We start from the raw sequence: 23,003 nt of genomic DNA, 5'->3' as shown, positions 1-23,003 counted from the left end.
TTAGTTCTCCAGGTGCATTGATCCTGTGGCCCAGACAAGGCTAGCTCAGTGCAGGTCAAACTGCAGGGGAGGGCAGCCAGGGAGCCAGGGAGCAGTTGTGTGGAATTCTGCATATCTTGGTTTTGGCTCACACCTCTGGGTCTTCAGTGGGAGAAGTGAATCCTTCTGAACCTCTCTGGGAAGCACACACAGAGAGGGGATGTTATGACCTGACATGCCAGGGCTCAAAGTAGAGCATTTTCTCAGGCTCCCTGGCTTTTCCTTTTCCTTGAAGGCCAGTTCTAGGTTATTTGCAGGGTTTTCCATGCAATGCCCACCTCCCATATAGGCTGGGGCAGCTGCCAGCCCTCAAAACACACAGTGCTTCAGCACAAGGTCAGCATTCCCTGGGAGGGAGGGAACCTGCCCAGGGAAGCAGGAAGGAAGACACAGTATCTGGGACTGCTATCATTAATGCATTTATGGATAAAACTGTGTCAGGTTGAAAGGTGTTTCCTCCTAACACTGCTCTCTGGGTTCCCCCAAGGAAAAAAGCCCTATCAAAAACATTTTCAAGTTGTATCCAGTCAAGATGTCCATTCCTGGCTCATCCTATGCCATTGCTACGGTGACCTTCACCCCACCAGAGGAGCAGAACTACAACTGCACTTTCAAGGCTTCCCTTGTCATCCCAAAAGGGTAACTGACCCTGTGAAATACTGGGGGAGGCCTCACTGATAGCTGCCTCTCCCCTGGGAAGGCACAGACCTCTTGTTAGCGCTAATGCTGTCAGTAGCCTTAGGCAGGGTACTTGGCATGAGATGATAGCCAATAGTCCTTAGAGCAGGAGAATGAGGCTGATGGTTTGCCTGTGTGAGGAACTGTGAAGACAGGGAAATACTACAGGTGGCCAACTGCAAGTTACTGAGATGTGCTGCAGCTGAGATGGGGGTTTCCAACGACAAAGGCTTAGATGAAGCAGTTTCTGTGCCAGCAAGTCAGCAGTCACATTTTCTCTTTGTTTCTGTAAAATTAAGTGATCCTCTGTGACTCCCTGGCATTCATTAAGCTATTTTATGTGAGTGATTGGAGCTGGTATGAAAGAGGAGCCCAGTTCCTCTGCCCTGGGACCTGTGGACTGGGGCTTTGACCTGCCCTTCCTCAACCCTTTAGTGGCTGAATTGGAGCAAGAGAAGTCTAATTTCTAATAAGCAATTGCTTTTTTACTGTTCTTGGAAAAGGTCTTTACTGATAGTGACAATGATTTCTATTTGCCTTCTTGCTTTTGTACTGCTTTCATGCTGTTCTTTTGCTCATTGCATAAGTCTCATCTCACTGTAACCAGGGGATTTGCCATATCTCATCTGGTGCCTTCTCATTTACCTGCTGTGCTGCATAATTCAATTAAGTGAAATTATTTTTAACTGTTATTGTGGAAGGCTCTGGCTCTTTGGAGCAGATTCCTCTTGTGAATGGCCCTGAGTGGATTGGGAAGAGGCTGGTGGGGGGCTGTGTTGTGGGGTACAGGAGCACCAGGCAGGGAAAACACTGTGGGTGGCCCTTGTTGCTTCGCTTGCCCAGTGAGAAGTGGGTTAGTGCCAGCTGAAATTGTTTCTGTGCTTCTCCTGCAGCTCTGTGGGAATTGAACCCCAAATCCTGACCTTCACCATCAGTGGGAAGGGGCACAAGCCGCGGCTGACAGTCGTGTGCCCAAGTGCTCGCAGCAAGAGGGGAAACGCCATGCTGTGCTTCAAGAGGCTCCAGCTGTGGGATTCAGAGGTGCTCCCCCTGGTCATCCATAACAATGGCATCATACCTGTCAAGGTGAGGAGGACCTGCTCGAGGAATGGTCTGGTTTGGGAACAAGTGCTGGTGGCACAGGGGAAGGGTCACAAGGAACATGGCAAACCTGGAAAGAGGTGTCAGAAATTCTTTTTAAACAAGTGATTGACATCTGTTCTCCAAGAAGGGAGTTCTTGGAAATTTTTCGCCCCGTCTTTCTTCTTTAAGTTGAACACAAGAAAGGTGGTGGAGTATTTTCCCCTGTCTCTCAGATCACCTTTTGTTCTCATGGGCATGTGTGATTTCCCAGTTCCATTAGATTGTATTTGATCCCAGTTTATTACATTTTAAGTAGACTTAGATGTGGTTTAATTACATTCTGCTCATTACTTTCTGCCCTGTTTGGTTCTGTGTCACTTCTATCCAGATGCCTCTGAACGCCCTTTTTTCCCAGCTGGTTTGACTTAACTTTTGTGCTAAGTGCTGTTGGTAGTGGGAGAGGTGCTGGCCTCCCGTGTGGGACCAGCAGCACTGCAGTGTCAGTCCCTGTGCCATTCTGTACTCGCAGTATCCTTGTGCTCTGGCTTCTCTTTTCTCAGTTTATGTTACTCCTGGAGGATGAGCATGGAATGTTCTTCTTGAAAGGCAGGGCCTCCCCAGTCAAGGTATTCCACACTGGAGATGTGGAAAAGGAATTCATTGGAAAAGGTAAATCCATTAACCATGAAGTGCAATCGTGCAGAGATGGAAAACGTGTGCCCTGCTCTTGGCTTCTCTGAGCAGCAGCCAGATGTTTGGCACAGTTTCTTTCCTTGGGCTGTCTGTCCCCCAAGCTTTTCTTGGAGGCTTTTTGCAGGGTCTCCTCCTAGCAAGCTGTAGCAAATTCTGTTCTTCTAGACGTGGTGGGTTGAGTTGTGGGGGACTGCCACTACCTCAGGGGACCCTCTGAGGTATTTGCTGCACGTGGGAAGGTACCAGCCTGAACAGACACAGCCCTTGAGCACACAGACAGCCAGCAGAAATCCAAAGCACTCTTTGGCTAAGATTTCCATATGGCTGGAGCTGGCTAGAAGCAGATGGAATGAGGGCTGGGCATCAGCCTGAGGTTAAGCTGTGTCTGGAGGTGGCCATCTTGTGAACAGAGGAAGAGGGTCTGGAACCACTGGGGGTAGAACCTGTGCTAAGAAGGCAGCTGGTTTCAACCTCTTATTCCTCATGTATGCTATGGAAATATTTCCTGTGTACAGCTGTACCACCTAACTCTGATTTCCATTGCTGTGCAGTAAGCAAGCTCCCAAAGAAGCCTTTGTTCCTTCTGAGTCCTGGGCAATCAGCTGAGTTTGATGTAATTTTCAAACCCACCCTGGCTCAACATCTGGAAGGGAAGATTTATGTGTTAGTGAAGGACAGCTACTCTAAGGAGACCCTAATAGAGTTGGTGGGTGAAGGCCACAAGGACGAATTCACCCTGCTTGGACTAGAGGATGACACCCAGGAAAGGAATGTTAAGAGCAGTCTGAAGAAAGACGTCATCGATGGTAAGAGAGGAGAGACTGCCAATGTGGAACAAGGAAGAGGAAAATATCTGATCATGTGTGTTCTCCCTCTAGCCAGGCCTGGGCTGTCACCCACGGGACTTGATGGCCTGTGGGCATGGTAGCCATGCATGCAGAGCAGTGTGTGCTGTGCTGCATGTTGCTGGCTTAGGGATGTGTCCCTGGAAGTGGTGAAATTGCCTGGGGAGCTCCCTCTCAGAGGGGGGAAGGCTTGGAGCAAGGAAGCATTGAACACGCAGGTGTCTGTGAACATCAGGGGGGCAGGTGGAGCTCCCTGCATGCTGAGATCCCTTGGTCTCCTCCTTAACAGCTGTTAGAGTGAATCACATTGAGTTTGGAGACTGTCCTGTCGGGAAGCGCTGCTACAGGACCTTCGCCATCACCAACCGCAGCCTTAAGCAGTTCATGCGCTTTGAGTGGGAGGCAGACGCCCCATTCCTGTTCTCCCCCAAGGTGAGCATGGACTGCTCTGCCTTTCCCCATTGCTCAAGCCTTGCCCTGGTGTTCCCAGGAGCTGGCAGGGAGTGCTCACATACCACTGATAGCCCATTCCAGTGCCACGTGGGAGATGCAGTCTCTGGCTTGGCTAGGCCAAGGCTGCCAGCCTTGCAGAAAAGGCTTCATGTTATGGGAGGTGGCACCTTCTGTTCATACTTTTGTCTATCAAACTTCACGTAAATCCACTCTGAGGTGCAGATTCCTGGCACAGCTGCTCACCATGTCCATCAGTCCCTTTTGCTGTCAGTCCTGCCCTTGGCAGTGGTTCCAGTTTGGTCTTGACTCCCTGATTCTCCCTAGGTGGGACACCTCCATCCTGGCTGTGCCAAGGACATCACAGTGATCTTGAAATCAGATGTCCCAGCCACCTTCAGGAGGCACCTTGTGAAATGTAAGATGACCAAGGTCAATTTTGAGCTGCCACAAAAGAAGGTTCCTGACTGGGATGACCAAATGTGCATTGTCACATGGAAGGATACCACCAGGAAAGACCTGGCAGCCGCCAAGTGGCCTAAAATAAAGCAGGTAAGAAGAAAAATGGCAAAAAAAGCCAACCCAGCTTTTACAAAAAGAACCACTGGAACACCATCACTGCCGGCTAAGCATCTCCTGCTTCCTCTGGACATTGGACAGCTGTGAGGTTCACCAGCAATGCATTCCAGGGGAGAGGTGGAGGCACAGTGACCGGATACACTCACACGAGAGGGGGAAGCCTTTTGACAAGACACCTTCAGCCACACCCAAACCCGCAGTCTGGGCCACAAACACAAGTGTTGCAGCCCATGTTGAATGGAAGGCAATGTTTTACGATTTTATCCCATTTTACGGTGTTAGAAATCTCTTCAGCTGGTTGGTGCCTTTTCACCAACAAGGAGTTTAGTCTGCTGCCCTCTGTCTCTTCTTTTGAAGTGGAGAGAAATACACTTCTCCTGCATGTGCTGGTGAACTCCAAGTTTTGTCTGCATCAGAATTTGGTTGTGGTCTCTGTATTGGGTGTGGGATATCTCATCATGGAGTAGCCCAGGCACTGCATGACTCTATGGAGGAGTCTGGAGAAGGATCATCTCCAAAGAGACTTACTTTTAATGTCATTATTGCCAAATACACTCATCTTGGGTGGAAGTTCTTTCCTAGTTTCTGGACCATTTTAAGGCCTCTAAACCATCCTCTTTTCTATCAGAATATCTGCAGTTGGAGACTTTCCTAGTGAGATCTTTCACATCCCAAAATGCCCATCCCCAGCTCCCAGCAGTTGCTCCAGACAGGAGACCTGGAGAGCACTTTCTTCTAAGACAAGAAGAAAAAGGTGCTTTCTAGAACTCTTCACTCTTGGGGTTCTCCATCCACAGAGCTCCACTAGGGGAACTTAACCCTAATTTGGAGACCTGCTGGATTTATAGGGGACCAGGAAAAAAGCCAGGCCCTCTGCAAGATTGAAGTACAGGGTCTGGAATGCAGCTGTAGTCTCTCTGGGTATATTAACAGTGTGGTAGTGACTGCTTGGATCAGTAGGCAGAAACAACTACTGTAGCAGAGCAGTCCCAGTTTTGTCATCTTTCCAAGGCAGTAAAAGTGAATGGTCTTTTCTAGTGATCTTGGAGGCCAGATGATTCCCTTCTCAGCCTGACTTTCTGGGCTCTGCTCAGTGATTCTTTCCTCCTCTGTTTGCAGGTGGTCAAGACAGCTCCGGAACCGGCTCACACTGTGGTGGAGGAGAGCAGCCAGGAGTTCGAGGTGTACCTCAGTGCTGTGGTTGCCTACACCCAGTTCAAGCTGAGCACGACCATGATTCAGTTCAAGAATACCTTGCCCTTCCAGACAGGGACAGCCACGTGAGTGCTGGAGGCCCTGTGAGCAGGAGCTGCCTTTGCCCAGGGCTGACCCAGAACTGCTTCCCAGAACTCTACCCCACCCAAACCAGCACAGCCCCTTTTACGTCCACGCAAAGCCAAGCAGGAGGTGGTGCTCAGGAGAGGCTCAATGCTGCCATACCTTTCTGCTGAGAACAGCCATGGGTTTGCTTTCACTGCATGTCACCTGTCCTCATCTGCTCAAGAATAAGTTTGCAATAAGTCAAACCAAGACCTAAAGTCCAGAGCAAACCCCTTAGCTTCAATGTCCTGGGCACCATGTTGGCCCTTTTCTCTTAAACTTCCAGACTTTGAAATATTTTCTTGGGCCACCTAGGACAGCAGTCTGAGCATGGCAGGGTTGCCTGGGGAAGATGCTCCTCAGGAGAAAGTGGTATCAGGTGTCCATCAGACAATATTACTGTACTATTTGCTTTATACTTCTTGGACATTTTTTAATTCCTTCTTCTTGCTTTTTAGTTTCACACTGCAAAACACAGGCGAGGTAGCTCTGAAATACTCCTGGGAGAAACCTGCAGAGAGTGAACCAGTGAAGAAGCCATACTCAACCACTCTGATGCGTAAGAGTAGCTGCATTGGTAGCTGAGGGCCCGGGGAGAAGACCCTGCCACTTCAGTTCAAAACATGAATTGCTTTTCCATCTTTGTCCATACATCCACTTTCATCAGCATCTTCCCAGCTGCAGCTGGAGAGTTTTCTCCTTGTGCTCCTCTGCCTTTCAGCCCCTTCTGTTCTTGCTCTGCCACTTCTGCTCTGCAAAGCAGCTGAGCCAGGCTCTGGGGAGAGCCACGTGTCAGGTCAAGACTGAGAAGGGGGACATCAGGTCATCTCTTTGAGAAATCTGAGACTGGGAAAAACAGTGGTGTAATGAGTGAGCTGCCCTGCAGCTACTGTCTGTGTGCAGTTCCCCACTCCAGGACAAACGCAAAGTCACTGTCTGAAACCAACTCTCCTGCTTTGGCGCAGGCATGTGTGCTCAGGCAGAGACCCTGCTTCCAACACTGTCTCCTGCTAGAATAAAGTACTTGACCAGAGATTCTCCAAGTGCATCCCAGCTCTCTTCCACCTACCCGCAGCAGGAGGCAGAGTTGCTGGTAACACAGGATTTTGTCTTTGAAAGGTATCCTCTTCCTCCCTGCAGGTCGGTTCCTCTCCTATGATACTGTAAAGCATCGCAGAAAGCTGCTGCGTCTTTTCTGGTCGGAGCAGGACCAGCCTTTGGAGACACATCCTAAAGTACAGCAGCTGCAGTGGCCTGCTGAGCAGCAGCAGGATTCTGAGCAGGAGCTGGATTCCAATCAGGATTCCGAGCAGGATTCTGAGCAGGAGCTGGATTCTGAGCTGGACCTGAATTTCGAGCAGGAGCTGGATTTTGAGCAGCAGCAGTATTCCGAGCAGGAGGACTGTGTCAGCACCTCCCTGGAAGTTTTTCCAGATGTTGTCCATGACCTGTTCTCCATCAACCCCTACCATGGCATCATTGCTCCTGGCCAGGAGGAGACCTTTGATGTGCAGTTCTTCCCGAAGTGCATGGGGGAGTTTAAGACCACCCTGCTGTGCAGGTGGGAAATATCTCCATGCTTGCCAACTCATGCTACTGATGGGTATCACTGAATCACAGGGTGGGACAAGGTGGGAGGGACCATGGTAGGTCATCTGGTCCCACTTCCCTGCTGAAGCGGGGTCATCCCAGACTACGTGGCACAGGGTTGTGTCCAGGGGGCTCTGGAATAATTCCAGTGAGGGACACTCCACACCCTCTCTGCGCAATTTATCACCTGCACAGGAAAGAAGTTCTTTTTCAGGTTCAGGTGGAATTGTCTTGTTCAGGTTCTGCCCATTGCCTCTTGTCCTGTTGCTGGGCATCACCAAGCCCAACCTGGTTCATCCCCCAACATCCTCCCTTCAGTCCCTCTGACTAGGATGGGGAGCCCCAGGGAGGCAGCAGAAACACCCACAGGAGCACAGAAAGAGCCTCATCTTTCATCATCATCTTTCATCCCTTGGCAGGGAGGCACTGGGAAAAGACACTGTATAAACAGTAAGCTCGTGGAGGGTTGCAAAATCTGCAAGGAGAGATCCAGGGACCAGCTAGTCCCCAGCTCTGCTTCCTTTTAGGACAAGCAAGGCCTGCTTCTCCACATGGAGCCCCATGTGCTGTAGTTGGTCCCGGGCATTTAACTGGTCATGTTCCTGCCCTTGCACCTCTGCAGCCTCCATGCAGCTAGTGCAGCTGTTAAATCTGCTGCTTGCTGCTTGCACAGAGAGAGGATGCAACACTGTGTGCTCTGCAAGGAGACAGAAAAGCAGCTGGCTGGGAATATTCCTCTGGCTAATACCAGTCCCTCTCTTCCTAGGATTCCTAACCTGCAGCCAGGTCAGAAGATGGGGCAGGTGACTTTGGAAGGCAGAGCCCAGGAGAAGGACAGTCTGGATAAACCAGTAGAAGAGACAGAGTAAGGCCAGGGACCCAAGAAGGAGGCGCTCTGAAGACCAACACTTGAGTGACAACGTTTGTGTCAGCTGGAGCATGCAGCAGGAGCTGGTGACATCCTGCCTTCTGCTGCTGGTGGTCTCCCACTCTTTACCAGAGACCTCTGCAGCTACCCTCCCAAGTCCCAGTGAGCACCTCTGTCTTACCTAAGTTAATTAACTTGTTAATTAACTAGTTAATTAACTAGTTAATTAACTAAGTTAATTGTTGATTAGATTGATAAGTAATTGGTGATTGTCAGTTAACTGTTAATAAACAATTGTTAATAAATTGTTAATTGTCAGCTTGTCTTGGTTTGAAAGACAGGTGTCTGCCAGACCTCTCTGAAATGGAGAATGAGATCCCCCTTCCCTACAAATTATTATAACTTTGAAATTAAGGGGCTTTCAGGCAAAGATATGGAAAAAGGAGTGGCAGTTCTTTACCAGTATGTACAAGGCAAACAACCAACACCAGCAGCAACAACAAAGAGAACCAGAGACCCAAGCCCAGCCTTCCCTCGGCTGCAGACACTTTCCCTTTGGTGTAGTTCCAGTCACAGCTGGGCAGGGAAGGGAGGCAAATAATGAATAAAGCAATTGCTAGAGAAACTTTAATTATTATTGAGGGGCTCAGAAAGGGACACAGCCCTCGAGGTGTGGCCTCACCAATGCCCAGCACAGACGGACAATCGCTGCCCTGGTCCTGATGGCTACACTACTGGTGATACAGGCCCGGTGCTATTGGCCTTCTTGCCCACCTGGGCACACCTGGGCTCAGGTTCAGCCATTGTCAGTCAGCTTCCCAGCCACTCTTTCCACAGCTGGGAGATGCAGAGGGTGAGTGTGGCCAAAGTGTACGACCCGGCACTTGCCAGTGCTGTCAGCCCGTGGATCCAACCAGTCCAGGGCCCTCTGCAGCCTTCCTGCCCTCCAGCAGGTCCACCTCTAACCCAGCTTCTCATCCAAACAGGGACACTGAAGTGCTGGAGCAAGTCCAGAGAAGAGACAGTAAGTTGATTAAGGGTCTAGAGAACAAGTCTGATGAGAAATGGCTGAGAGAACAAAGAGAGCTGGGGAGGGCTCAATCTTGAGCAAAGGAGGCCCAGGGAGAACTGTCGCTATTGGACATGAAATGAGTACACAGAAGCTTGGTAAGTTCAAAAGAGAAAAAGAGATATTTTAATTTCTGACTTACCAATATATAGAATTCTAAAAGTGAGAGCGGATTGGAGGATGAAATTGCCACCTCTCTAACCACACTGGTCAAACCAACAGTCCATCAATTCTCTCCTCCCACAAAGAAGAATGCAAAGCAATCATTATTTACGTGAACAGTGTGTGAGAACTCCAGTAGAAATATGTAAACATCCAAAGGCATAGAAAACTTTTAAAGGAGCTTTAAAACTTTCTAAAGAATTATAAAGGAAAACGTAACACTTTTAAAAATCAGGGCAACAGAGAATGTTGTCACTCTCTACACCAGCCTGACAGGTTGTACTTAGACAGGGACTGGACTCTCCTCACAGTGACAGGACAAGAGGACACGGTCTTAAGCTGCGCCAGGGAGGTTAAGTTGCACATCAGGAGGAATTTCTTCACAGAAAGGATTGTTAAACATTGGAAGGCCCTGCCCTGGGAGGTGGTGGAGCCACCTTCTCTGAGGGTGTTCAAGGACCAGCTGGACATGATGCTCAGTGCTCTGGTCTGCTTGAAAAGGTGGTGTTTGGTCCAAAGCTTGATGAAATTATCTCAGAGATCTCTTACAGCCTAATTGATTCTGTGATTCTCTGCAATTAACACCTGGTAAAGACAGGGAATCCTTTCAAGTTAAGTATGATAAGCTGTAATGTTTTGTAAAAGGATTTCACAGGAGCTCACATATTACCCTGACCAATCAATAAGATAGACATAAATCTTTAAAATTGTTAACAGTTCTATGGTCTTTTTATCCACAAAGCACACAGTATTCTACAGTTTTAGAGCTATAATGAATCTCTGAAATCATATTAAGCTAGAATCAAATAATAATTTAATTGCTAATAGCAAGAATCCTGTTAAATTATTTGAGCAGGAAGAGCAACTCTACCTGCCTTTGAAAATTTGTAATCAAGTTAATGGTATAAGTTCTTCAGCAGCAATTGTTTGAATCATCTCTGGATAAAACATATAGGCAATTGAACCATGATTTTCTTGAATGGTCCCTAAATTGCACTGTGTTTTCTCAATCACTGTGCATGTTTTCCTTAATTTTCTAGCTTGTGTGGGCAAGGACAAAATACCCAAGATACAAATTCATTAAGAAAACAGGAGGTTCTGGATTGTTCATGCATAATCTGTGACCAAAGCCTCATGTCACTGTTTTGACGCTGGCACAATGCCAGTGCCCCCATGAAGATGCAACCTCTCAATTGAATTCTGTGAAATGCAATCAAGAACAGAGCAGAGCAGGCCCAAACTTAATAACAAAGAAAAAAAAAAACTTTATTAAAACTTTATTTACTACTACTATACTACTATAAAAGAAAAAAGAAAAACACACACAAAATCCAAAATTAAAACCTTTCAAAACATTCCTCCTCCCACCACCCAACTCCAACAAACCACAGTGAGACACCACTTGGACCCTTAACCAAGTATTCACCCTTCAATATAATCAATACTAAGTCCATCGGGGAGAGAGGAGTCTCCCTTGCACCATAGACCCCCAGGAAACACAGATGCCACTTCTTGTATTTCCATATCACAGCACTGCCCAGAGTGAATCTGCCAGTGTGACACTCTCCATGTCACAGTGCTCTCACCACCGTGCATGGACAGACCACTCATAGGGGTCCTTTAAGGATGCTTTGCCAAGGACCAACAGGAACAACAGTCCAGTGTCTCATTTTGGAACTACAGTCCTCCCCATTTTCTTCCTCCCCTGGGGCCGAGGGTGAAAACAGAGATCTTCATCTTCCTGAAGACAGAGGGCACCATCACACCCTCCTCAACTTTCTCTGTTCATTCCTGAACTGGTAGTTGCTGAAGCAGGTCTCTTGGCTCACCACGCATCCTCCTAAAATACAGTCTCTCTCTTGGAGGAGAAAATTGGTTCAGTCTATGGCTAACAAGAAAAAGTTCAGCCAAAAGCCACTCCATCATCTTCCCCTGCAGTCTTCTTTCCCTAACATCCCAGGTCAAAGGCTGTCTCTCTTCCTTCTTTCAAACCAAGCTTTCATTTCTCAAGGAAGGGTTAAAAGTCCCGACTCCCTGGATGGCTCTCGGCCCAGGCTCCAGCTCCCACGCTGAGCACACTTCCCCCACCTTCCTTCTCTGCCAGAGTACTGTCGGCACTGTCACTGTCCCTTTCTTTCGAGAGAGAGAGACTCTGGGGGGAAAACGCCAACATCCCAGCTTTCCTCCACCCTTCATCTGCAGAGGGACAGTCCGGTTCCAGCCCCTCCATCCTTCGGCCTTACCTCAGTCAGGCCACATGGCTTCCCCTCCCCCACCCAGCCACAGGCTGGGCAGGGGAGAGTCTGCACTGCACCCTGACCGGAACCAAAGAGAGAGAAAGTTCTCCTGGTAATTCTGCTTTTAACCCCTCTGTGTTCTCAGGGGCATGTCCACCCTCAATTGGTCACCCCAAGTGTCAATATCCAACACTGACCCCTGACTGGATTGACCTCCTCCTTCCGAGAAAAATTATTTTTCCATGTCAAACCACGACAGGGCCTCAGCACAAAGCCCCAGAGGGTCATTAAAGTCCTTGTGCTGTGTCTGTGCTGATGAGCTGGGCCAGGGTCCTGGCACAGAAGCAGCTCCTGACAACCAAGAAGAGCTTCAAAAGCACATTTCACTTGATGAGTGAAGAGAGCTTGACAGAGGAATGGTTGTACAACAGGGGACATGATACTGTAAAATTAATCCAAATAGGGAGGGCTATGTGACTGCTGCAAAGTTTGCATGACCCTGAAGAGTAGATGGTGTGTGTTGCTTCTCTTTCGACCGCCACCTTGCTCTCGGGGGTTCCTCGCTGCTGTCCCCCGTCCCTCCCCGGCCCACTGGGACCCTCCGGCTAGCTGTCCCCTCCGGGGCCGGGGTTTTCCGCGGTCCCCCTGCCCTGGGCTTACCAGGCAGTGGCTGGGTTAGCACGGTCCGAGCTGTGGCGCTGCCTCAGTCGCCGCTAGGATTCGAGATAAAGAGACCAAGAGAGACCAATGGTATGCTTGTCCAGATAGATTGTATTGCCTGAAGCATTGCAGTGACCAAAGGCGCTGGGCTATTGCCCAGATACAGTTTTATACAGCAAAATTAAGAGATAAGGTCTTAAACAATAGAGACAGTGTTCAGCTAAGGCACATCAGAACCACCCCAGGGGCCAGGTCCAATGGGAACTGCTCAGGGGTGGGGAGAAGGGGGTCTGCAGAGGAATGCTGAAGCGGGACTTTCCCGAAACAGTGGAGCATACATAAATGTATCTTTTACCTCAGTTTACCATTCCCAAGGCCTTTATAATACAATGGGGCATACATGAATGTATCCTTTTCCTCAGTTTACCATTCCCAAGGCCTTTCTAAAACCTTCCTCCACTCTACCATGCCAGCATGACAGCAACAGGTGTGCAGAAAGCAGGATATTGAAACTGCTTGGTATGTAGAAATAGATAGAGAAGAACAAAGAAGTACTAAGCTGTTCTAACTGCAAGGCCAGCTGGACAGGCAAGTATCATTCACAAAGATACTTTTAAGATAATAGTACAAGTCACATAGCAACCAATCATGAGCTCGGCTTTTGCAATATGTATGAGCTAATTAACGAACATATATAAACTGTGTAATCTGTCACAATAAACTGAGACTTGATGATCATGATAGCATGAGTCTTGTCTCCCACGGCACCCTCCAACAGATGAGCAGCTCTTCTCCCAGCCCAGCAGGGCTTCAATCAGACAGGGCTGGGAAGGGGCTGAGAAGGGACTGGGGCAGAATCACTGCCAGCCCTTGGCACAGGAACCTCTGGCTGCAGGACAATGCAGCTGCAGCTCCTGGAACCATGTCCTAAAGCTGGAACATCCCAATACCCACAGATTCTGTGAGTACAACCCTGAATATTTCTGGTGCAGGGGAGCTGAAATGCTCATGAAGCTCTCACTTGCTAAGGGCTGAACAGTCATAGAATATTTCCAATACAAGTATTTTGATAACAATGAGGAACATTTCCTGAGACTTTGTATTCAATTTCCTACTACTGGCGAATGGCAGGGAGGGGGGTTATATATTAAAGGTGTTACGAATTTTGACAAGTGCCTGAGATATCTGAAATCTTACTTTAGTGATCAATAGGTTCACAGGAGATCCCTAATGTGCTTTCAGCCACTCTGCCCATGGACAGCACCAGGATCACCTTTGCTGGGACCATCAGGCTCAGTCTGAGCTGTCCTTTCTTCAAGCTGCAAACAGAACCTGCTCTGTCCTAGGGTGATATTATGGTGTTTGTATCCCCAGTTGTGTGTTCTGTTTATGTTTGATAATATGTTCTGTGCTTTCAGAACTGACACTGAAAGTGAAGGTTTGTTTTGTCTTGTTATCAGCTGGCTCACCTCCCGCCATGGTCTGCTGTCTAGAAGAGGCTAGTACTGGTTGGCTTGCTTTGCTTTGCTTGCTTGCTTTGCTTCCTTGCTCCTGCTCCTGCTTCTGTTTTTGCCTTTACTTTTGCTTGTTAGTTAGTCTAGATAAACAGTCCAGTTTTTTTCCCCTGGACTGGTGTTTTTTTCCCTTTCCCTTTCCTGAATATCATTCCAACCTGCTCTGGACTGGGGCCTGGGGAACACCGAGGAGCACTGAGAGCCTGCATTTCATGATCGGCAGCAGCATTCCCAGTTCTGGGGACCAATCCCCAGCACCCAGATCCAGGCCATCATTCACAAGAGAGAATTTCTGGATTTGTCATCTCTTCAGAGTGATGAAAGAGTTTTTTGTCATCTGGTGTTTTTCATTTTTTGGTGCTGGGGAGTCTTTTGTTTGTTAAATAAACAGGTTTTTTCCACTTCTCTCTGAGAAAATTCTTCCCGAACCAGGTGGGGGGGAGGGGCCATGGGGGTTTGTTTCCTGGGGGCTCCTTCCAGAGGTTTTCTCCCAAATTTGCCCTAAACTAGGACATGTCCCCAGCCAGTGCCCTGCAAACAGACAGGGTTCTGAAGGGCCAAGGAAAGTGCACAGAAATTTGGGGTCTGCGAGTGCTGGCAGGGAGAGATCAGGCACAGGGAAACACCTGCAGGAGGAAAATCTCCAGGAAGAAGAGAGAAGACCAGGCAATAAGAGAAAACAAAACCCAGAAATGCTGAGGCAGGGAGAGCCCCCTTGCTCCTGTGCCTCAGCCAAGCCTCTGTCCTCAGGGCGGGGCTCCAAGGCATGCAGCCCCTCCTGTGCAGGCAGAGCTGCAGCCCCGGGCCCAGTTCCCTCTGCAGAGAACAGGGCTGGGAGCAGCTGCCCAGAACTGGGGGCTCTGGCAGGGGGCACAGCTGGCTCAGGGTGACACAGCTGTCCCCAGTGCCCGGCTGCACCTCCCTTCATCCAGTGCCATCAGAAGGACACTTGGAAGTCTCCCTGAGATTTTAGTCCAAGCTGGGAGCTTCAATCCAGGATGCAAACCTGTCCTAGAGCATCTCTGAGTTATAAGATTGATAAGGAAAGGCAGAGGTGTTCTGACACTGAAAATGCTGTTGGGTTGGTGAAATGAGCAAAGTGAGTCCTTGGATACAAAAGTGGATCTGGGCTGTGGTGGATCCATCTGCTCTCAGCAGCACATAGTGACATTTTAGGGGAAGCATGGGAAGGTGATCACCGTCCACCTGTGAAAGGTTAAAGCCCAGAGAAACTCGGAACAGGTCAGAATGCCAGGCCATTTCCCCTCACTCTCCATTCATCACTTTGCCTCACAGAACTTGCTCTGTTCTCCATGAGTGCAGCAGAAATGCCAAAGGTTTCTGATATCCAGGAATACATGAGAGACATGGGTGTCGCTATAGGACACGTGAAAGCACAACGCAAGCCACCTGCTATTTGCAAGGTAAAGAATAAGGTTTATTATCTGACTCCGACTTTTATACTTTCCCAAAGGTGACACTGGATTGGAGAGTGAATGGGCCACCTGTCCAAAGACATTGGACAAACCACTAGTACATCAAGTTTCTCCACCCCCATAAAAGAATGTAAACAATATGTTGTTTACAGAAATTGTGTGGGAAAATTCTCCAAAAGAATGTAAACTCAGAAGGCTTTAGAAAATATTAAGAATCAGGGTGACACATGGGGGCAGCTTAAAAAAAAAACCCTGAACTCTTGAACACAAAAAGGTGTCTCTGTGTGTTATGGAGGAGGGTGTATGGGAAATGGCTTTGATTTTGATTACAGGTATCTCCTCTAACTCTTCACTGTCCTTTTCTCCATGAACAGGTCCCCATGTGTAGCCACAGCAAATGTCCAACAGCAGCTCCATCAGCCCCTTCCTCCTGCTGGCACTGGCAGACACACGGCAGCTGCAGCTCCTGCACTTCTGCCTCTTCCTGCCCATCTCCCTGGCTGGCCTCCTGGGCAAGAGCCTCATCATCAGCACCATAGCCTGGGGCCACCACCTGCACACACCCATGTTCTACTTCCTGCTCAACCTGGCCCTCAGCAACCTGGGCTCCATCTGCACCACTGTCCCCAAAGCCCTGCACAATTCCCTGTGGGACACCAGGCACATCTCCTACACAGGATGTGCTGCTCTGGTATTTCTGCTTATCTTCTTCATGGGAGCAGAGTATTCCCTCCTGACCATCATGTGCGACGGCCACTACGTGTCCATCTGCAAAGCCCTGCACTACGGGATCCTCCTGGGCAGCAGAGCTTGTGCCCACACAGCAGCAGGTGCCTGGGCCAGTGGCTTTCTCTAATCCCTGCTGCACCAGCCAAAACGTTTTCCCTGCCCCTGTGTCAGGGTACTGCCCTGGGCCAGTTCTTCTGTGAAATCCCCCAGATCCTCAAGGTCGCTTGCTCCTAATCCTACCTGAGAGAACTTGGGCTAATTGCAGTCAGTGCCTGTTTGGGACTCGGATGTTTTGTGTTCATTGTTTTCTCCTATGTGCAGATCTTCAGAGATGTGCTGAGGATCCCCTCTGAGCAGGGATGGCACAAAGCCTTTTCCACCTGCCTCCCTTCACCTTGGTGGGCAGTCCCTACTCCCTGTCCATCAGCATTGCGGTGTTTGCTCTCCTGAAGCCCCTCTCCATCTCGTTCCCCATCCCTGGATCTGGTACTGTCAGTTCTGTACTCCGTGGTTCCTCCAGCCCTGAACCCCCTCATCCACAGCCTGAGGAACCAAGAGCTCAAGTCTGCAGTGAGGAGATGGATGACTGGATGCTTTCAAGAACATTAATTAGCTGGCAAATTTCTGCAAATCACTTGTAATAAGAGTCACCTTGATACTACTTTTTGGTTTAATTTTAAAGGTTCTTTTTCTTTGTATTACACATTTAATATTGTCCTCAAGAATGTTATTGCTTGTGCCATTTCTTGCTTTGTTTCCCTCCACCTTCCCTGCAACTATAGACTGTGTCCAGGAGGAGCTGTGCTCTAGGTGGCTTTAAAGGAACTAAAGGATCTTCCAGAATAGGTTGTTCCAAAGATAACCCCTTTTGTTGCCTTCTCTGGAGCTGCAGCAGCAATGTCTGAATGCAGAGCTGGGGGCAGATCAGTGCTGGCACAGCAGCTGTGCCCAGGAGCAGCAGCACTTGGTGCTGCCAGTGCTGCTCCCGTGGCCCTGCCCGCTGCCCTGGTGGCCCTGGTGTAGCTGCAGGGCCTGAGAGCTCTCGGGGCTGGGCACAGTCCTGGGGGTGGCAGTGCCAAGGCTGCAGCAAGGACAGCCCATGGGCACTGCTGGGGCAGCACTGATGCCTCAGGCCAGGGCCTGGGGGCTCCAGGCTCCTTGCCCAGGCTCTCTCAAGAACATGGCCAGGCCAATGCTCAGCACAGAAAGCCCCCGTGAACAGGCCGCAATGCCGCTCCCGCGGGTCAGCGTCGTAAAAGGGCCGGGGCGGTGTTCCTGTAGCTGGGCTAGACCTGGTGTTCTGGCGCCAGGCTAGACCTGGTATCCAGACGTCAGGATAGACCTGATCTTCTGGCAGTCGGGGTACACCTGGTGTTCTGGGAGCCAGGCTAGACCTGGTCGTCCGGGAGGCAGGCTAGACATTGTGTCCGGCCGCCGGGGTAGACCTGATAGCCAGGAGCCGGGGTAGACCTGGTATCTAGGAGCCAGGGTAGACCTGGTCTTCCGGGAGCCGGGGTAGACGTGGTGTCCGGGAGCCGAGGAAGATCTGGTCTTCCAGACGCCGGAGTAGACTTGGCGTTCCGGCCGCCAGGGTAGACCTGATATCCAGGCCGCCGGGGTAGACCTGGTTTTCTGGACGCCGGGGTAGACCTGGTGTTCTGGGGGCTGGGGTAGACCTGGTCTCCGGCCGCCGGGGTAGACCTGGTACCCAAGAGCCTGGGTAGACAGGGTATCCAGGAGCTGGGGTAGACCCAGTCTTCCGGGATCCAGGCGAGACCTGGTCTCCCGGCCCAGGATAGACCTGGTCTTCTGGACACCGGAGAAGACCTGGTCTTCCGGGAGTTGCGCTAGACCTGGTCTCCGGCCGCGGGGATAGACCTGGTCTCCGGGCGCCGGGGTAGACCAGATATCCAGGAGCCGGGGTAGAACCGGTCTTCCGGGAGGCGGCCGAGACCTGGTATCCAGCCGCTGGGGTAGATGTGATAGCCAAGAGCCGGGGTAGACCTGGTCTCCGGCCACTGGGGTAGACCTGCTGTCGCGGGTGCCAGGGTAGACCTTGTACCCGGCGGCCGGGGTAGACCTGGTATCCAGGAGCCGGGGTAGACCCTGTACCCGGCGGCCGAGACCTGGTATCCGGCCGCTGGGGTAGATGTGATAGCCAAGAGCCGGGGTAGACCTGGTCTCCGGCCGCTGGGGTAGACCTGCTGTCGCGGGTGCCAGGGTAGACCTTGTACCCGGCGGCCGGGGTAGACCTGGTATCCAGGAGCCGGGGTAGACCTTGTACCCGGCGGCCGGGGTAGACCTGGTATCCCGGAGCCGGGCTAGACCTTGTACCCGGCGGCCGGGGTAGACCTGGTCTTCCGGGAGCCGGGGTAGACCTGGAATTCCGGGAGCCGGGGTAGGCCTGTTCTCCTGGAGCCGGGGTAGACCTGGTGTTCCGGGCACCGGGGTAGACCTGGTGCACGGAAGCCTCGGGGTAGACCTGGTCTTCCGGGAGCCGGGGTAGACCTGTCGTCCTACTCCGGGCCCGGCCTCCGGCCGCCCGGCTGCTGCGGCAGACCTGTCGCCCTGGTGTCCCGGGCGGACCTGCTGTCCCGCGCACGACCCACCCTCCGGCCGCCCGGCGCCGGGCTAGAGAGGGAAGGAGCCGGCCGTTGGGAGCCGGCAGCGCTCCCGCCTCCTCCGTGCCCAAAGCGACAGCGGCCCGGCTCCTGCCTCCGTCTCCGGATCCCTCACTGCCTTCAGCCGCTCGACCCCCCCCCCCCCCCCCCCACCCCGCTGCCGTCCTGCCCCGGGCTCGGACGGGGCCAGGCCGGGCTGGAGCGTCAAGGAAAGAAGGCCGTCAAAGCAGAAGGCTGGGCGAGAGCCGAAGAGAAGGCTTCTCGGCAAAGGGGCCGCCTCTGCCGCGGGCCCCGGCGCTGCTGGCCGAAGGACCCGCCTTCCTCGGTGTCGGCCCGCTCCTGGCCCTCCCGCCGCTGCGGGTGTGCGAACCGGCCGAGGAGAGAGCGGGCGGGGGACAGGGACGGGGGTGGGGAAAGTAGTCTGCGAGCGGCGCCGGGGAGTCTGATGGGGCAGGGCGGGGCGCCCCCAACCGTCGATGGGCGGAGGCGGGGAAAGTCTTCAGGCGGGGCGCCCCCAACCGTCGATGGGCGGGCTCTGAGGGGGCGGCGTCGGATTGCGAGTGTGTGGAGCGGGCGTGTGTGTTACCGTGCCCCTCTCTCTCTGTCTCTCTCTCCCTCCCTTCCCCCCCCCGCCCCCCCTTCCCTCCCTCCCTCGCTTCCCTTGCGCGCTGGCCCCACTGAAATTCCGTTCGGCCGGGTAGGGCTGCGCGGCACCCCGGGCGGAGGGGGCTGCTGACGCTGCTTCGACGGCAGGCTGACGCAGGCTGCCTGTCAGCTTGGTCTGGGATCGCTCTGGGTACCAGAGGGAAGGAAATAAAGTTCGTCAAGAAAATTCCTTTTCCGGATCAGTTTCTTGCGCCGAGGGAACAGAAGAGTCGTTCTCTTCGAGAAGGGAGGAAAGGGGAAGCGCGGGAAATGAAACCCGAACCCCAAACCAGACCAAGGGGAACCAAGCCACAAAAAGCAAAGGGATAACCCGTAACTCCTAAAACAAACCCAGAAAACTCGAACCGAAAGTCCCGCAACGCACATTCCCCCACCACCCACAAAAACCCACACCGAGCCCCCCCCCTCGCGCCCGCCCCCCCCACACCCCCCCGGCAAAAAAAGGTAAGGCCGGCCATTGAGAACCGCTCTACTACCCGGGTTTGGGGAAATACCTCTTGCCATGGCCCCGGAGTAGACTTTTCCTCCGGGCGCCGGGTTAGACCCGTTGTCCGGCCCCCCGGGCTACACCTGGTATCCCGGAGCCGCGGTAGACCTTGTACCCGGCGGCCGGGGTAGACCTGGTATCCAGGAGCCGGGGTAGACCTTGTACCCGGCGGCCGGGGTAGACCTGGTATCCAGGAGACGGGGTAGACCTTGTACCCGGCGGCCGGGGTAGACCTGGTATCCAGGAGACGGGGTAGACCTTGTACCCGGCGGCCGGGGTAGACCTGGTATCCAGGAGACGGGGTAGACCTTGTACCCGGCGGCCGGGGTAGACCTGGTATCCAGGAGACGGGGTAGACCTTGTACCCGGCGGCCGGGGTAGACCTGGTATCCAGGAGACGGGGTAGACCTTGTACCCGGCGGCCGGGGTAGACCTGGTATCCAGGAGCCGGGGTAGACCTTGTACCCGGCGGCCGGGGTAGACCTGGTATCCAGGAGCCGGGGTAGGCCTTGTACCCGGCGGCCGGGGTAGACCTGGTATCCCGGAGACGGGGTAGACCTTGTACCCGGCGGCCGGGGTAGACCTGGTATCCCGGAGCCGGGGTAGACCTTGTACCCGGCGGCCGGGGTAGACCTGGTATCCAGGAGCCGGGGTAGACCTTGTACCCGGCGGCCGGGGTAGACCTGGTATCCAGGAGACGGGGTAGACCTTGTACCCGGCGGCCGGGGTAGACCTGGTATCCCGGAGCCGGGGTAGACCTTGTACCCGGCGGCCGGGGTAGACCTGGTATCCCGGAGACGGGGTAGACCTTGTACCCGGCGGCCGGGGTAGACCTGGTATCCAGGAGACGGGGTAGACCTTGTACCCGGCGGCCGGGGTAGACCTGGTATCCCGGAGCCGGGGTAGACCTTGTACCCGGCGGCCGGGGTAGACCTGGTATCCAGGAGACGGGGTAGACCTTGTACCCGGCGGCCGGGGTAGACCTGGTATCCAGGAGCCGGGGTAGACCTTGTACCCGGCGGCCGGGGTAGACCTGGTATCCAGGAGACGGGGTAGACCTGGTCTCCGTCCGCCCGGGTAGACCTGGTGTCGCGGCCGCCTGCGGAAGTTCACCAAGGGGTCGCTGTTCCAGGCTGCCTCCGGCTATGTCGACGTAGCGGTCGGCCTGCGCTGGCGCACCCTCCCGGTCGACTTCCACTCGTCTCCTTGGAGGCGTCGGCGGCCTTGGACTTATCTTTCCGTATATTGGGAGCGAGGTGACGGGCCGCGTCCCCGCAGGTTTCCAGGGTGCCTGCGTCGCAAGGCGGAGGATAGGGCGGCCGCGCCGCGCGGTCGTCGGGGCAGAGCGAGTGCCGCCTAGGCCGGGTGAGCCGCGTGGCTTGGTCCCGGTTCCCGTCCTGCCCAGGGCGCTCTTTCGGAGAGAGCTGCCCGAGAAGCCAGAGAGAAGAGAATGGGCAGTGTGAAGGGCCACCAGAGAGAGAGCCGAGAGCCGAGAGAGACGGCCCGAAAGACCGTGTCGAGAAGCCGCTCGCTGGCCGCAGCGAGGCGGTGAGAAGCCCCGCGTGTGTGTTGCTCCGCTCCGGTCGGCTGCCGTGCCGGCCCGGTTGAAGGGGGGGCGGCCCCCCTGGGACGATCGGTGGCAGGTGAGGCGGCGGCGCCTCGTCCCTTTTCCGCCTGGCCTTAAGCCGGGGCCCGCTCCGGCAGGCATTTTTCCGGCAGCCGGTCCGGTGGCAGTGGCCGGCAGCCGGGGGTCGACGCGGCCGGGCTTTTTTTTTCCCCGGCCCTCGCCCGAGAGCCTCCTCCCCGAGCAAGGCCCGGCCAGCCCGCCGCGGTGGCGGCGCCCGGTTCCCCCGCTCCCGACCTGTTTGCCAGCGTGTCCGTGTCGGAAGGGCAGCGGTGGGGCGCGCGGCCTGGCCTCGGCATTCGCCGCGTGGCCGGAGGGGCTCGGTGACGGCGGTCGCCCGATGAGCCGTGGAGCCGGGGTGGCGGCACCCCGTCCCACCGGCGCGTGCTGTTGAAGTCACCCCCTTCCTCGGCCTTAAGCCGGGGACCCGCCTTGCGGGCGGGCTGTTTTTTTCGCGGGCAGAGAGGGGCCGGCCGCGGTGGCCGGCCCGCCCTAGCACGGACCGAAGCCCCCGGCAGAGAGCAACCCCCGGAAGGTCGCGGGCGAGGCGGCGGCGCCTCGCCCTTCCTCGGTCGTGGCGACCGAGCCCGCTTCTGCCCTGGGCGGTCCGTTGCTATTTTTTCAAGGGCGTGTGCGGGTGCTGTGGGGGGCCCCCGCCCGCCCGGCCTCCGATGGCCTTTTCCTCTCGCGGCCCTAAGCCGCGGCACCGAGAAGCGTGCGGGCCCACGAAAGCCGAGGTTGTGTGGAGCCGGGGGGCCGAGCGAGCCCCGAGCCGAGCGATGCCGGTGGGTTTCGAAGGGGGGGGGCAGCGAGAAGGCGGCGCGCGCCTCGCCCCCCCCCGGGCCCCCGGCGCGCGTGGTTAGCACGGGTCCTTGTGGGCCGCGCACGCCATGTGCCTTTTTTTTTTTTTTTTTTTTCCGTTGATCGGTGCCGTACCCCGGCTTTTCCGAAGGGGAGAGAAAGAGAGGCCGAGAGAGAGAGAGAGAGCGCGCGCCAGCCGCGGGGCGGGCGAAAGCCGGTGGCACCTTTCTCGAACGCTCGGACGGGTTCCCTGGGCGGAAAAGGGTGAAGGCCATCCCCACCCCGGCCCGGCGGTCCCGTCCTTCCGTCGTCCGGCCAGGAGAGCCGTTGTCCGCGGGCGGGTGGCGGCACCCCCCCGGTCTACCCTGTGCCGGGACCGATCCGCGAGCGGATCGGTCCGGGGACGCGTGTCCCCGCTCGCACGCGCGCGGAGCCCCCAAGCCCGTCCGCTCTCGGCCCAGCCGCACCCGTGGCGGCGCCGGCCGGTGGGGCGTGCGCCTTGGTGGGCTGCCGTGGGGCCGTGGTGTGCGTTGCACGCTTTCGGCCGGGCGGTTCCGTGGCTGCTGGGGCTTTGCCTCTGCGCTCCGCTGCCTCCTCTGCCCTCGTGCAGCCGCGTCCGCCCCGATCGATGAGGCTTTTCGGGTCGCGTCGGAGAGGGCCCCCGGCCGGCCGGGCTTTCTTCCGGGGCTTCTCTGTCATGGGGAAGCCCACGGCGGGGGTCCGGTGTTCGGGCCGGGCGGTCTCTTCTCCGATTCGCTCCCCGTCGCAGGCGAGGTGTCGCCCCTCCCGCTGCCGAGGAAGGGCGTCTTGACCGTCCCAGCTGTGTGATGGCCGCGTGGCCCCGCGAGCCTA

The 23,003-nt window shown here is 54.3% G+C and overlaps 1 protein-coding gene and 1 pseudogene across 1 annotated transcript; both read left to right on the top strand.

Moving 5' to 3' along the window:
• The first annotated feature begins 49 nt into the window (after window positions 1-49).
• On the top strand, window positions 50-8,234 carry LOC146764502 (axonemal central pair apparatus protein HYDIN-like). The gene is made up of 5 exons (XM_085564648.1): window positions 50-4,340; window positions 5,487-5,647; window positions 6,146-6,246; window positions 6,828-7,248; window positions 8,044-8,234. Exons 1-5 carry the CDS (start codon window positions 4,212-4,214, stop codon window positions 8,144-8,146), a joined length of 915 nt encoding a protein of 304 aa, XP_085420774.1. The 5' UTR covers window positions 50-4,211; the 3' UTR covers window positions 8,147-8,234.
• A 6,643-nt stretch (window positions 8,235-14,877) lies between these two features.
• LOC116184060 (olfactory receptor 14J1-like) lies at window positions 14,878-16,891 on the top strand (annotated as a pseudogene).
• The last annotated feature ends 6,112 nt before the right edge of the window (window positions 16,892-23,003 follow it).

This window comes from Lonchura striata, chromosome 33 (assembly GCF_050655825.1).
Source record: "Lonchura striata isolate lonStrDom1 chromosome 33, ASM5065582v1, whole genome shotgun sequence".
Classification (NCBI taxonomy): domain Eukaryota; kingdom Metazoa; phylum Chordata; class Aves; order Passeriformes; family Estrildidae; genus Lonchura; species Lonchura striata.
This window is presented reverse-complemented; position numbering and strand designations above follow the sequence as displayed.